The following is a 16,220-nucleotide window of genomic DNA, read 5'->3' on the forward strand; positions in this document are numbered from 1 at the left end:
GAAATTTGCCGGGATAACAAAGCTCCCCAAACAAATGGAGCTGTAATGTCCATTTGACGAAGGCAGCACACTTAGGTGTCTTAGACTATCTTAGGAAGTCTCTGGCAAAACCCACACAGAGATCAGTTTAGAAGAGTGCCTATAACCAAAAACTTGAGACCTTTCAAAACTACAGCATCTGTGGAATATGTAACGAATAGTTCTAAATGCCTATAAAGCCCTTGCTCTGAGCCAGGTCCTGGGAACCCAGGACGCCCAGCAGGGCCCCTGTTTTGGCAGGGACACCTTTCCTGGGACTTCAGTTCCTTTCTGCCGCCCTGCCTTTGAAGGCACACCGGGCAGTGGAGGGCCTGACCGCCCAGCTCCTGATCTCTCCACTGGGAACTCAAGGTCAAGCTGCTCAGTTGCCAGTCTTCTGCCTCAACCACAAAGCCAATCACCTCCTTTATCTTCACCAGTAATTAAGAGCTACAGGTAAGGACCACCGACAACAGGAGTTAATGTAGGATTTTTAACGGCACACACATGTAGAGGAGTCCTGCTACACTGTCAAAACACCTCCAGGACTGCCAGGGTGAAGAAATGCTGAATTTAAGAATTTGAGCCTCAAGTCTCTCCTCCTACCAAGGTTGGGGAGTATTCTCGGTTCACTGGGTTCTTAAGTCCCTAAGGAAAGGGGTTTTTAAACACATCTGCTCACCGTATCTTACTCATCAGAGCCGTTCTCGGTTGGTAGGGAACACTGCTTTTCCATTTGGAAAATAAACTTAATGGTATAGTTGGAAAATGTTACTCCTATCATTAAAATTAACTTGCTGATTTTTTTATTTGTTGTCTGTTTTATTTTCTAGTTGGAGAATCATTACTGGAAACTGCTGACCTGGAAGGACGTGGGGGTTGGGGCTGGACGCCAAAGGAGTTCCCTCTGGGATCAAGTCAGGAAGGCTTACCAGGACGGCAAAGCCTCAAAGTCTGAAAGCGGCGGTCTGTGTTCGAATGAGAGATACCTTATTAGCTTTGAAGGGACTTCTTTATATCACTTTCAAGTGGTCTACTATTGCATCTTGAATGAGCATTTCATCTCCGGGAATAGCCAAAGGCTCTAATAGACTTAAGAAAAAAGAAAAGGAAATGCTGGAATTCCATTAAAATAAAAACAAAAAACCTATCTTGATGATGTCACATCGTTTGATGGGAATAAATGGCATCAGTAACGAGACTGCTTACTTTGTCAGACTGGAACAAGAAAAACTAATGGGAGGAAGGGGAAAATAGGTCCATTTCAACTACCAAAGTTCTTGGCAGACCTTCTCTCTGTTATTAACATGTTTGCTCCGGAATCAAATATTGCCTCTATACGATATAAATGAATAATTCATGAAGGTTCACGGCAAAGTTATGCACATAAGAAAATGAACGTAAGGGGACCAGAAGTCAGTTTCCCACTGCTTGGCCAAGTTTGGTTTTCTGTAGGGTAGTAAAACCAGTTTGGGGGGTTGGTTTGTTCCTTTCCGAGTTCTTAAACCCCCAGCACCCCTCCTCTCCCTCCCTCCACAGGCCGGACACAAAGCGGTGATTGCATGGCCATTGTTGAGCAGACGAAGAAAATGGCTTCCACTTTTCTCTCAGGTCCTCACTTAAACTGCCTGGTTTTGGCTTACACTCCAATTGTCTATAGTTGAAGAAATCATTGTTTAAAGCGTCCTGCTCCTGATAATAATCTTACTAGACCTGCTTTACTCCCTGTGGAGGAAAACAGTTAACAAGGTGTCCCCTGTTTTCGACAAGGGCAGAAAGCAAAGTGGCCCTGCCCCAATTATATTCACGGAACCGCCTCGCCCACGAGGTCTGAGGAAGAGACTAGAACTGGGCATTAGTTTTGTTTCTCCCCTTTTCCACCTATCCTGAGAAGAGAACACAAAAATAAAATTCAAGGTCATTTCAGTAGCCACTGCCAGGTGTGCATATAAAAAGGGTGGGAATGTACTCTTTGGACCCTCAAATCTCACTTCTATTTCTTAACCACGTGAAGCAAAAACCACCACCAAAATGGTCTCATTAGTCACATCTTACACTGGAATCAAGAATGTGCCCTTTGTTGGTCTCAATTAATTCAGAATAGAATGTCCAACTGAACCGCCTTGAGTGAAAATAATCCCATAAAAAGAAAGAAAGAAAAGAAAAATCACCACTTTCCTTTCAATGCCACCTGAGATGAGCGGTCAGACTCCCAAGGGGAATGCATTTACCTGATAAACTCACTAAATGGGAAGGTGAACGCGCAATCAGCCGACGGTGGAAAACACTTGTCATTTGTGAATCATCACATTCTGCTTCGGGGTTTCCAAAAGAAATTTTGAAAGACACATTCTAGCACTGAAAATTTAGGAAGATTCTAGGTCTTTCCCTATGCGATAGCTTTATGGTCTTGTGAACCACACATGGCAGGGGAGGCGTGCTTCATAGCTAGGTAAGAGATTCTCTGTTTCAGCAGGAAAGAATCAAATTGCTGGAATAAAGCTGGATTGAGATTGAGAGGATTAAAATGTGTATCATTTTATTCGTTCAACGTGCACGAACTACCACATCGAAAGCACCTCCTAACAAAGTTTATCGTCACATAGTCCATTCCGAGGATGAGGCCAAGGTGGTGAGCATTCAGTCCCCCCAGGGCAACCACGTGTATTTCCCCCCAAGGCAGCGCAGCATGGGGGTGGACCGTGAGGGGTCGTGAGAGGGATTCCAGGTAATAAACCAGGCCTGAAGCTTCCCATGGGACTTACATTAGAAATAAGTTCAGTTGCGTGAAAGCAAACTTTACAATGGCATCCCTCTCATCGGTCTGCGTGTCTGTGTCTTCTCGGGTGGGAGGGAGGGCAGGAGTTGCAGAGAAGTACAACTGTGCCGCATTCCCTGTAATTCTGGTTGGACGTATGGGAGAAGGCCTCCCGAATAAGGATGCAGAAAAAATGTTGTGAGCCACTGACCCAGGGGAGAGGAATGGACTGTCAAACCATGGCAACTTTCCTATTATGGAATAACCCTAGAAAGAAGTGGGGGGCACGCGGGAGCGTTACTGTTTATCCCTTCAGATAATTGTCTGCTCACTTACCCCTATAGAAGGAGTTCCTAGAAGGAAGAAAGCCACCCCAGGACAGCTTTCAGAGGTGTCTGTGACACATTCCATTCAGTTGCCCATCCCCCTCCACATACTCAGATAAATAAAACAAAAGATTCATCCAAGAGCAAAAGTTGGTCTCCTGTTCCATAGCAACAGAAGGGCCTCTGCTCCAGGAAACTTTTGACAACAAGTTCAGGTCCTTTCATCGTCACCAAAAAATTCTCAAGTCACTTTAGAGAAAATCAGGCGTGTCTGAGAGCAGCAGGGACAGCAGAGACAGCAGTCTGATGGCAAGCTAGCGTTCTCACCTTTCCTGAGCCAGGTCCCAGGTGTCGAAGGAAACCCACAATCGAAACCAAGAAGGCCCATCTCCAGCTTCCCGTCTGACAACCCCTTGTGAATTATTCACGTCAGGAAACAGCTCCCCCACCCCCGCTCCCTCCTTCAGGACTGCCCAGCAACACCAAGATGAAGTATGAACCACTGGTAACAAACACACCCAAGAAATAAATTTTTAACACTCAAGGGCAGGAGACAAAAGGGCCTCCTTTTCCAAAGGGAAAAAAGAAGCCAATGGAAGAGTGAAGAACTCCTGACAGATTCTCAACTGCTTCTAAGCTGAGAATAAACAAACCCTGCAGGTTATTAAGAATGTTCTCCTCCCCACAGTTCCTGCGTGGGGACCACTCTAGCATAAGGAGGATGAGCAGGCACTCCCAAAGACACAAGGGCACTTCTAGGACAAGCTCGAGCCACCCAGAGCATGAAGCTCTGTTGGCCCACGAATGGCCCGAGATCTCTGAGGTTTCTGTGGAAACTGGCCAGAAAACAGGAACGCTCTCCTGACAGGACAGCGTGCCGTAGGACCGACATCCTGAGGAAACGACGTCACTGGACTATACGTATCCGTGAAGGCAGCAAGGGTGACGGATGGCGGTGGCTAGGACAAGAGTTGACAAGAGGAACTCCAAACATGTCACTCATGCAGCTCTTAAAGAGAGGAATCCCTCTGAGAACTGAGAGGCTCAATTCAGCTCACAAAACACTTCATTTTTAGGCAAGAAAGCATGTGGATGAACTTTGGCTTGGGTCCACCTTCAGCAATTTAAAAAATGGTAAAAGGGGGTAATCCAATGCCTCTGTAAGGCTTTTGGGAGGGGGGATACAATGGACTGGCCAAGTCAGGACAGTAGGGGTCCTCTGGGAGAACAAACATGGAGAGAAAGAACCCTTTGGGGCCTCTATCTGCTGTTCCATGGAGAGGGCTCACTGAGTACTAAAACATCTATCTACAGTGTCAGAAGGTCTCATCTACGAGGTCCTGGAAGACTAAGGGGAGCCAAGTATCTGGCATGGTGTGAAATGGTTCTCCCAATGTACGCTTTTACTAAGATTTTGCCCAAACTAGGCCTCAACTCTTACCATTATGTAAACATGAGCCCAAAGTCTCACTTTTTTTTTTTTTTAAGATTTTTTATTTATTTGACAGAGAGGGAGATCACAAGTAGGCAGAGAGGCAGGCAGAGAGAGCAGGGGAAGCAGGCTCCCCGCTGAGCAGAGAGCCCAATGCTGGGCTTGATCCCAGGACCCTGAGATCATGACCTGAGCCGAAGGCAGAGGTTTAACCCACTGAGCTGCCCAGGCACCCCCAAAAGTCTCACTTTTAAACAGTAAGTCTCACTGGAAGTTGGAAGATAAAGCAAGGATGTAAGAAATAAGCTGCCAGCAACAAAATCAGCTCTGTCCAAGAACTTTCTGGGTACCCCCAGGTAGTAACTAGAAATTACCTTATCGAAAAATTAGTAGTCATTTTATTCATTACCACCAAATAATAATGCCTTGGGTACTGAAAGTCATCGGGAGACAAGAGATACTAGCCTTAAAAGTGTGTTCTATATAATGAAAGCTTATCCCCTAAAGTATTGAGAGAGATTTTAACCATTTCTTCCCCAGAGAGAAGTGTCTCAGATACATTCCACAGTACTTAGGGCTATGATACAGACTTTATGGAATAAAATGGTACCCTTCCTGACAGCAACATAAACATTATGGACACAGCAATAACTCAAGTAGGAAAACCACTTGCATCTCTGAAATTGGATATGCCAAATTTTTGTGCATGTGTTTTGCTGGGGAAAGAGCCCAATCTAAATCCTCACAGGGACCCCAAAAGGGTTTAAAATTGAACCCAAGAAGGGAAGTAGCTTCTGTTCCAGACCGACTGGCCCCGTGCTGTGATATCGCAGGCAGCGTTCTCTTCGCTTCTCATGGCCTTTTCTGTCTTCAGCTGTCACCTCTTTCCCATGACACTCTTACACCATTCTGGGGGTCTTTCTAGCTTTCTCTGTCTGCTTTTCTTCTTCTTGTCTCACTCACATGTCTGACACTGCTTCTTCACTTCTGGTGTGAGGATAAGTATTCTTTCTTTTTTTTTTCCTCTAAAGATTTTATTTATTTGAGAGAAAGAGTGAGCAAGAGAGTAAGCACTAGCAGCAGAGAGGGGCAGAGGGAGAAGCAGGCTCCCCTCTGAGCAAGGAGCCCGATGTGGGACTCGATCCCAGCACCCTGGGATCATGACCTGAGCGAAAGGCAGACATTGAACTGACTGAGCCACCCAGGTGTTCCCACGCATTCCTTGTGTTTAAAACCATGGTGGCCACCTCTTGGGATAGGCAGACCAGTCCTGTGTCTTCTAGATTACAGGACTGTGGCTGGTTTCATTTCTGCTCATTGCCTGCGCTCTTTTCGGTTATCTCAGGATTTGTGGACATTCTCAAGGCAGACGATGCTAGAGGTCTGGCTGCTGGGGACGCTATTAGAGCAAGCCTCCTGCGGGCTTTAAGGAGCCGAACATGGGCGTCAGACAGCAATGAGCGTACACACGTGCACGTCTACCAACCTCTAATGGACAGACCACGTTGAGAAAGTTGAGGCACTCTGTCTCTTCCCCAGCTTATGTTAACATCTGAAATATTCGCATCCCCAGTTGGAGCTGGGATTTGCAAGAAATATTTAGAGCTTGCTCAGCACGGCCTTCTCGACCACATTCTATAAATGGCATGCTGGTAAATGAGCCATAAGGAAAGAATAAAGAAAATGCTACTGCTTCCCCTTTGCGGGTAGATGACGGTGACGTGCACTAGGAAAAGCAGGGAGATGAGTAAAGCAGGCAGATCGGGCTGCTGGAGGACCAGGCGGGCCCGGGCGCTCCTCACCCAAGAAGGAGAGCTGTGGCGACAGCCGAGGCCACAAGAACCAAGTCTGAAAGCTGTCGTCTGCTGCTACGAAAGATAAGGCGTGGCTCTCAGGACGGCCACGCACACCGCCTTCCTCTCACACCTGCCACGGACGCTGGTTTATGGACTGCAGGGTGCCGGGGCTGGGGGGCAAAAGGGGCAGCTTTTTACACAACTAAAAATGGCAGTGCTGTGAGGAGAGACATATCCCCAAGCAGGGCTGAAAGTGGCAGACCCCAGATAACGTGGAAGTCATTGAATTTTAAAACACATAAACATAAGGCTGGCACAGAAATGTCAGCTCTCCATAAGAAACAGAGACGAGAATGTCCAAACGATGACACCCCCCCCCCCAGTTCACCTGTTCCCACACCACCACCGTGGGAGTGGGTGGGGATGTCCCCACCGCTGGCCGGGGAGGGCGCACCTGTCCGACTCCTTACCTCATTGCGGTCCCCGGCGGGGGTATGTGAGGGCCGAGCTTCTCCATCCAGGGGCTTGATCTCTGCAAACTCTTCCACGGATTCTTGAAACTCAGGTAAGGACCTTCGTCCGTAACGCTTGCCACCTTTAACATATTTGGGCTGAGCTTCTAGTGAGCAGTCTAGGCGAGGAGACAAGAGTTGAGGCCACATTACATGACAGACTCAGCCCGTGGCTGACAGTCACAGCTGTCAGATGCAGCCTCTTATACTAGCCCCAAAATAAACCACCGCTGTTGGCCAGTTGTGCTGGCTGTGGGCGGATCTGAGCCATCAGGTCAGATGCAGAGCACGGCTTCTAATTCTGAGTGACTGACAGCACCCCGAGCACATCCCTGCTTCCAACGGGACAGATGCAATGCCGGCAAGGAAGGGTTCCCTTGGGAAGGACAGGACTAAGAATGGGATAAAGTCAGATGTCCTAGCTTCTCTTCTGTTGACGAAGCTGGTGCCTTGCAGAGAGGGGAAAAGGGACAGGGCAACAGAGGCACGTCGGAGGAAGTCTTGGAGAATAATGCTAAACCAAATGCCACATCAGCACCGTTAGTATTCACACACCCCTCCTGTACCTCAGTGACTCCTTTGTTACCCATCCCACCTTCAGATCCATCAGACAAGCAGGATGACAGAACAAAGAGACTGACACACTGGCTCCTAATAAATTAATGACAGCTCATCGCTTACATGAAACCTGGCATTGAGATCTCATTATAAAATTAAATCCTAGGGAATAAAATAAAATCGTCAATGCAAAACTGCAGAAAGGCAAACAGTAGGTGATTTTTTTTCTCCTCTTCATGAATTTCGGTGTTGTACAAAATAAAAAGGAGCGTGCATTAAGGGGAGAGTCATTCTTGACCTTAAAGGAGGACCTCAGCATTCTGATGTAATGTGTCTCAGGAACAACAGTCACCACCATCACCCGCCACCATCATCCACCACCGTCACCCGCCACCGTCACCCACCACCGCCGCCACCGCATGCTAACCTTTCTCTACAATGGGTAGCTTTAAAGCAGTAGAATAAATACTTCACTCTATGCCAATGTCATCTTAGATAAATTTTTTTTAGCACCTTGCACAGAATTAGGAGAATAAGATATTCTATTAAAGTACTAAAGATTGCCAAAGCTTTGATTGCAGTTCTTATCATCCACCAAAGCACTGGGTCTCTCTAGAGAACATAATGTTCTGTTTGAACAGGGCAGTCTTCACAAGATGTGTCTGAACTCAGACACGCAGATGTTCAGATGAGCTGCGGACACCCGTCATCAAAACTGGGGCGTGGCTGATTAGAGAAGGACTGGAAGAGTGAAACCCTACTTTGACCACCGCAGAAACCATGTTCAGGGTTAGCCATTATGTTGTCCTTTCCCTGGGAGGCCAGGTGATCCCGTCTGGCTAACTCTGCCCTTCCCTGAAACCTCCCCCCCCTTCCTCTGGTATCAGCTCAGCTTTCAGAGATGTGGTCAGAAGCATCCTGAAAATGCTCAGCAGAGCTCAGAGTGAAGTATTTATGCTCGCTCTATAATTTCCAGCGATATTTATATCCAGCTTCTTAAAAGTCCCAGCCAAGTCATCTCATTTGGTTGAGCGATTCTCTCACAGAGAGGCTTTAAGCAGACGCAATTTATATTGAAAAATCACATGCATGCTTGAAGGTACCTTTCATCAGGAGAGAGTGGGTCAGCCTGCGCGTATTCAGGAGCGGCCCAGATACCCGAGCTACGTGTTGGCAGCTGACCCCCACAGATGCTGGTCAGACAAGAGGCAATGCAGAACCATCCTTAATTTAGTACACATTCTTACATTTTCCTAGCAGACAAGATACACCATTCGTGACCTTGCGGGGGGGTGAGGAGGGGACCCGGGGGGAGTTGAAAAAGATGAAAAGAAAAACTTAGGATGTCAGAAACGGGAACGTGACATGTCCCCAATGTGACAAGGTTGGTGGTCTCGGGATGGGAGTGACAGAGGAGCTCTCGCTGCGTGTTGTCTTTTACAGAGGTAAAGACTGGTGGGACAGGGGACTGACCCGCTTAAAACAACTCCTGGGATTTATTTCAAAGCCCACCTATGGGGGAAATAACTCCCCAGATATGTGGGGAGCAGCTGGTGGATTTGGATAGGGGACAGAAGGTAATGGATTGCGAGCCATTAGGAACCCTGTGAGGTTTGCGTTTATTTTATCTATTTTAGCATTGCCAAGTATTTTTTTTAAAAATTTATTTCATATTTTATTATTGTAGTAATTTTGAGCAAACTATAAGTTAGCATCTTTAACAGAATGTAACTACATCACAAAGTCAATTTCTAGAGAACTCTATGAAGCTGTATACTCTTTGGGGATACTAAAGATATCAGCCCACAGAGAGGAAGAACGGGGTGTTCATGTGACCTGATAGCAAATTTCTGAAACCATCTCTGTGACCAATAAAGACTAACTGAACCAATTATCAACAGTTACTTCTCTGACTTACATACTCACATCTCTATTTCAAGCCTGAGCATCACTGTACTTACATGCTAAGTAGCGAAGAGAGCAAAAGTAAGGACATCTGGAGAGAACATTCATGGACAACAGTTGTTCGTGTGTTAAACATTTGAAAACTATGATTTTCTTCACCAATCTCAACCAGACCTTTAGAAGGCCACAGCAGCAGCCCACCAAATGAACGTTAAGACACTCTTGAACCCCTAAATTAAAGAATGCTCTACCCCATCAATACCATGCCCAAGAGAGACTCACACAACAGCAGCCTGGGGGCAAAGTTTCTGTCCTTTATAAGTGCATCCAGCTGGAAGACACACATTTCAAGATTCCATCACAGAACAAGTTTATCTATGCCAGATAATAGGGTGTAGCTTGATTTATTTAGAAATGAAATCGTTTAGGTCAAACAGCTTTCTTTAACATAAGGGTAAGTGACTGCTCCAATCACGTGATCCAAGGAGGGCTATTGTTTGTTTCAGTGAAACAAACAATACATAAAGGACTGCCAAACTTTCAGCGTCTATTTCCTTCAACACTTATTTATGACTCTGCCTGGACTGCCAAGCTTCAGAGTCACTTTTGTTTCTTTCAGTTTTCTGTTTCTCCTATTTGAGAAAAGTAAAAATGGTCTTTGAAGAAAGGAGGACAAGCCCAGACTGCCTAGAGGAGTCTTAGACCCCATCCTTGGAGAATTTATTGTGAAATGCACCAGCCCTAATAAGGTGGATTTGAAGCAGTCCTACGTGACTTAGATGAGATGATCTGGGTTTTATGCCATAAACCAAACACTTGGTTATAAGTAAGGGACAGAGAAATCCTGATTCAGTTCCCTAAAGACTGCTAGAGAAACACAGAACCAACCAACAGTCTCTACAGAGCAGTTGAAGGGGAGGAAGATCTTAACGGGGAGTTCCAAAGACTAAAGAAATACCATTTCTCCCAGCCTCAGCAAGGAAACAAAATCTGGATGCTAGACACCTCATTCTTTACTCCATATCCCATCTGTCCCAAGGAGAGGAACTCCAGACTTGTGATAATGTCCACCTTCCAGAATCAGGATGAACCAGCACGCATATGCATGACTCGTAACCATATGTCTTGCACTTAAAATAAAAGGAAAACTGAAATGCAGAGTTAGTGAGAATGACCACTCAGGGGATAAGCCAGCTGCAGGCAGGGAAAACCACAGACACTCACCCACCCACCCTTCTCGACTGCCTTCCCTGGCTCAACTCTAGCTGAGCATTAAGGAGGGACTGTCCACCCCTCCTTCTTGAACTTACTGCAGCCTGAGGGGTGGAGGTCTCCCCTTGGAAGCTCTGCCCTCCCAATGGCCAAAGGGCAATACAATGAGGATCCAAGTGGAAGTTCACAGGCAAAGTACTGTATTGTATCTATTGAGGGATAAGATGGATATGTTATCACTTTATGGATATTGTATCACTTTTTGATTTAAACCTCCCTGTTCCCAAAACTGACCTCAGGATATTTCCAGGATGAAGAAGGAAGCTCTGTCTTTTTAGTGCTGATATTCTTATTTTTAAACACTTGTATGGACCTTTGTTTTCTCCTTCCTTTCCTGCCCCATTCAGTTAGCCTGGGACAGTAGTCCCCAAGGACAGCAGCCCCTTCCAAAGCCACAGGCCCTCAGCACGGAGTGACGCCAGTCTGGGGCCCCTGTATTACATTTCTGCTGAGCTCATGGGATTCCTGAAACTCATTGAAAAATAAGGAGTCCAAGACGAAGCACATGCAACCCTCAGGACAAGGGGCCGCAAGAAGCTTCCCTGGGTGAAGGCAGTCAGGCAGCAAATGAGCACCACCCAACCCCATGGCCCATCCCCACCTCCTGGCCTCCTGTGAACACCCTTACACGCGCATGACGCAGAGTGCAACCCCATACCTGACCCTAAGTAAGAGAGAAGAGAAGAGAAAGAATTAAAAGGAGACCAAGACCGGGGGGAGTGGGCGGTGGGAGGGAGAAAGAAGGAGGGGCAGAGGGAGGGAGAGAGAGACATGGACAGACGCAAGTGGGGAGAGGGTGAGGAGAGAGGAGGAGGACATGGGCAGGGACCCAGAGGCCTATGGAGGGTGGGAAGCAAGAGGAACAGATGGGGAGGGGATCAGAAGTCAGGGCAAAGTGTAGCGGGGGTCCGAGGAGGAGGGCAGAGGTGCGCTGGAGTGGTAGAAAGAAGAAAGGGGTGAGGAGGGGGATGTCCCCAGGAGGGAAGGGGAGAAGAGAGTCCAAGAGAGAATGAACATAAACACGTTGGGGAAGCCTTCGGAAGTTCCTTCCGCCTCCCTGTGTGCTCTCTGCCTCCGTGGGAGGTCACCAGCCAGCAGGGTCGTCTCTTCCACACCTCTGTGCATATATAAGGCCCTTTCCAGGGCAGCTGCTCCCTAGCTGCCAGCACCCTGCTCCGCAGCTGCCCTGCTCCGCAGCTACCCTTCTCTCCTGGAATCCGCACACAAGATGCAGGGGCTCAGCCGGGGCTTTCAGTGAATGTGGTGACAGAATTTCAGGAATGGTCGCCACCAGTCTGCATTGATGGTTCTTGCTGGAGCACAGGTGCTTTGGGGCACAAAGTTAATGGAGGAGGGGGGCTCTGATTAACCCTACCTGGGAAGAAAGCTCTGAGGTGAAGGTCTGCATCTCCCCAGGATGCCCAGGATGGTGGAAGGGTGTGGCCGGTAACCCACAGGACGGAGCAGTCTGACTAGCTGATCCGTGGAGTCCTAAAGCCCTTGCAGATCCACAGAAAACCACTTTGAGTCGCTAACGATGACAGGACTGTTTCCCCAGCCTTCTCTTGGGGTGTCCGCCTGCTGGATCTCTATTGGAAGGTCATGCAGCCTTGGGGGAAGAGGCTGAGAATTCACATTCACTTAAGTGAATCTTCCCCATTGTTCCAGGTCAACTCATGATGTACTTCTCTCGAGTCACTGCTTGGCCCAACTCTCAAGGAACCTTTTCTTCTATGAATTCAGTGCCACCCACACTGTTGATAGCACCTGACTTTGTAACGATCACGGTCCTCTTTTCCTAAAAGCATTTTACCTGGTAGAATTACCAACCGGGCTGGGCTGTGATCCTTTCTAGGGCAGCAGAGCTTCATGGAAAGAGCTTGGCCTTTGATTCAAACAGACCTGGACCAGAACCCTCAGTCCTTGCAAAGATCAGAAGTACTTAATGTCATGAAAGCTTAGCCTACTTATCTGGAAATGAAACCGACAGGAGCTCAGGGGGACAAGGTCGCTGCTCTGTCTGGCAGCTCGTGCTCCAGAAGCTCGAGACACACCCCATGGGGTCCCTCCCCGCCCCCCAACTTCTGTGGGGCTAACAGTGGCCTGGAGCCAATGGGCTGAGCCTGGGGAGCAAAGTCAGAGACTCCACGGCCCCCAAACCTGCAGCAAACTTCCTTAACCTCATTTTGTTTTGCAATGGGTAAGACTAGCGGCAAACACATAATGTGATCCAGTCTGTCATCTCAGAAACTGGAGTCCCGTCCGTGTCATTCTTGCCTGAATTTTCTTTCTTGTCACCTCTTTCCCCATTACCTGATATGGGAGGGATGCTAAGACTCCCTAACTCTCCTCTTCATGTCCCTGCTTTGGAAGTCTTCTCCAACTCTGGAGCAAACACAAACTTACAACACTGGCACAACTCCTGAGTCCATGGTTTTGTTCAAAACAGTATTTTGGGTTTTTTGCGCAACAGATGTAGTTAAAAAAAAAAAAAAATGCCTTCCTGCCCTTAGTGAAAATAAAGCACATGCAAGATCATCAAAGCAAGCATTCTTAGTAAAATTATCACGAGCATTCTTCTCTGGCACATTTGAATTGCTATTTATTCTTTGATTACAGAAACATCACAATTTGTCTAACTATACATTATCAAATATTCATGCTTGATATATATTTTCCCACTATTTCAAATGACTATCCTTAAACACACATCTTTGTGCATGTCCATAAATATTTCCATAGCATAAAATCTGTAAGCTGCACTGATTAGCCAAAGGCATTTTTATAGTTTCTGGTGCCCTTTCATTGTTTCACATAATTCCAAGAAGGTCCTATCATTTTATGTGACCAGCAGTGTTTCCAGCTCCCCCTGACCTTAGGAAGTGACTCCTCACTCCTTTTTTGATGGTAGTGGTGGTGATTTTATTTTGCCTTTAACTTTTGGAAAAATGTTCTGGTCCCCATTGTTCTGGTCTTCATAGACAACATGGGAACAAGTAACCAAGTTCTTACTTATTTGACTCAACCAGACAGAGCACAACAGAACTCAACTCTTGGGCCATTTGTGTGTCCATCTCCTAAAAACAGAGCCCTTGGCCAGACTTTGGCGCCTGGCCCAACGCCTCTGAATATAGTGGCAAACACCACCTCCAGCCCGATGCCTGGCCATAAGACCTGCTTCACTGCAAACTTGGTGAGTGAATGAAGAGGTATCTGTTTATTGTTATAGCTTCTTCAAGATATAAGAAAAATATTTAAAATAGGGCAGCCCCTGGAATTAGGAATATTATCTAAAAAATCAAAGAGTCAGCTGCACCAAAACCACGCATAGTCTTATTTTCTTCATGATTTGGCTTTTGCAGATCTGAGCTTTCCCACCCCAGGTAAACAAAGGGAAGATTTTTACACTAAGTATATCGGTGAAAGAAAGGGCTTGCTTTCTTTGCTAACATCTTCCTTTCTAACATCTACTACTGAACAGAAATCTAATGCAAGATGCATCAAACAAGGATAAAATCTCTGGAGAACAGACCCAGACGGTATGTTGATACCATACGGCGTAGAGCCCATGCCGGCATTTCCATTACAAAAATCCTATAATCCAAAGCCAGAGCAAATTGAAAAAATAACCAATAATTAAGCTTTTGTCCCTCTCTTATTCTGGGAAAATAGTCTAAAAATTAAATTGTGCATGTAGATATGAAGGAATTAGTCACTGGTGTTAATCAATTAGGAATCTGCAAATAACTCCCTACATCCCCAATCCATTTTTCTGTCCCTATCTCAATATCAGCATTTTTCATTTTGTTGTTACTGGTTTTAGGGGAAAAACTCTTCTCTAAGAGTCTTAGAATCCTAAATTATCAGAGTAAAACAGATGCTGAAAATCATCTAGTATGAAAAATCATCACACTACCTTTAAAAATAAAGAAATTGTACCTCAGAGAAATTATAAATGGCAGAACTCAAGTCTATGAAATAATGACTTAATTCCATCTCCTCTCAAATTCTTTTTTTTTCTTCTTCTTCTTTCTTTCTTTAGAGGGAGAGAACGAGAGAAGAGGCAGAGAGAGGAGGCAAAGAGAGGGAGAGAAAAAATCTTAAGCAGGCTCCATGCCCAGCCCAGAGCCTCACATGGGGCTTGATCTCACCACCCTGAGATCAGGACCTGAGTAGAAACCAAGACTCAGACACTTAACTGACTGAGCCATCCAGGCACCCATCCTCTCAAATTCTAATAAAGCTTCATTTTTGTTTAATTTATAAATAACTCTTTTTTATTAGAGGAACGTGAAAGCATGAGGTCCGCTAGGCATTTGTCCTTAGCAAGCAGGACTTCACAGTGTCAGTTTATGTGAGGTAGAATCTGACAGAAACACAAAGCTAGCCATTTTCACGAATTTAGATGTCATTTAGATATTCAGAGTGACATGACTGAATCCTGGAGCTGAACAGATTTTAAGTATCTTCCAGTACAACCTCTTTCACATTTGAGGTGACTGAAAACCACAGAGGTGGTGACGTAGAAGGCCACCCAGTTAGAGGGGCAGAGCTGGTATTTTGTAAGTCTTGGCTCGAGGGCCTTTCCACCATATCAAGCTGGGCTTTCTATATTATAGTCTGGTACTGCATCTGGTATTTTTAAGGAAAAAAAAAATCTCGGGTGTTACAAAATATCCATTTGTGACCCATTCCGTTTCAAAGGCTGTGCACTGTGGCCCTGTTTTTTCAGTCACCTTCCACAGTTGAAGGGCAGTCTTTGCTCTCAAAGTCTAGTTGGTCCATTGATTACAAAAGACAAGACAAAAATACCACAGGTCTGGCCCTTATGGTACAAGATGAATTAAGTGCTGAAAAGCCAAAGAATGCTGCAGACACAGGCATTCCTGTCACTAATGATCAGGTGAAACTTGCTCTTTTCGGTCCTTCCTGCTGACTCGGGCCAATTGTCAGAATCCTTGGGGCTGGGCTGCACGGACTGAGGACTGGGTCTGCCCCCAGCTCATCCATCTGGGGGTTGACATTCTTAAACCAGAGCTTCCTTGAGAGGAGGAGGCCCCCCCGTGACATGGCGGCAGCGACCCCCTCTGCCACTCTCTGTGAGACTTCGACGAAGCCACGTGTCTCTTCGGGCCTTGGTGGGCTCATGAAGAAAATGCCAACATTTTCTCCAGCCCTACAGGAATATGGTCTAGGATTTAGGGGACAGTCATCTTCATACAGAAGAAGAAGGGGGTGACCTCAGGTGGACTCCTGATACGGCATTTGAGTCCTGAACCTTCTTTCTCTGTCGCTTGCCTGCCAAGCCAGTCAGCCTGTGGGGGCTGAATCACATTTTCGAGTGGGTGGGAGGATGCTGCAGTGGAATGGACTGCGTGATCCCCAGGAACAACTGGAGGGGCCAGAGTGAGATGGGCCAGGGACAGAAAAAGCAGAGATGCCCAGGCACAAAGTGGGGAGTGTGGGAGGCAGGGCTGACTCACTGGCTCCGAGGAGATCAAACACTCTTTTAAGGCACTGGCTCAATCCTAGCTTTGATCCTGCAGGCCAGGCATTGCGGGGCGGGGGTGGGGGGTGAGGCGGGCACAAATGCTGTACAAAATGCTCTCAAGAGGTGCTCGGCTGCTTCACCCCGCTGATTTG

At 46.6% G+C, this 16,220-nt stretch overlaps 1 protein-coding gene across 11 annotated transcripts in view; it reads right to left on the reverse strand.

The window, feature by feature from the left end:
* Positions 1 to 16,220, reverse strand: part of NIN (ninein) — a 98,401-nt gene that overhangs the window by 59,140 nt on the left and 23,041 nt on the right. For 6 of the 11 annotated variants that reach the window (XM_059182061.1, XM_059182060.1, XM_059182068.1 and 3 more), the window contains one exon: positions 6,801 to 6,961. In XM_059182061.1, coding sequence (XP_059038044.1) covers positions 6,801 to 6,961 — 161 coding nt within the window. Of the gene's footprint in view, positions 1 to 6,800; positions 6,962 to 8,503; positions 8,594 to 16,220 lie in introns of all 11 variants that reach the window. The other 5 variants (XM_059182062.1, XM_059182059.1, XM_059182058.1 and 2 more) reach the window with 1 other exon arrangement.

The sequence above is a fragment of the Mustela lutreola genome, chromosome 7, assembly GCF_030435805.1.
Source record: "Mustela lutreola isolate mMusLut2 chromosome 7, mMusLut2.pri, whole genome shotgun sequence".
Classification (NCBI taxonomy): domain Eukaryota; kingdom Metazoa; phylum Chordata; class Mammalia; order Carnivora; family Mustelidae; genus Mustela; species Mustela lutreola.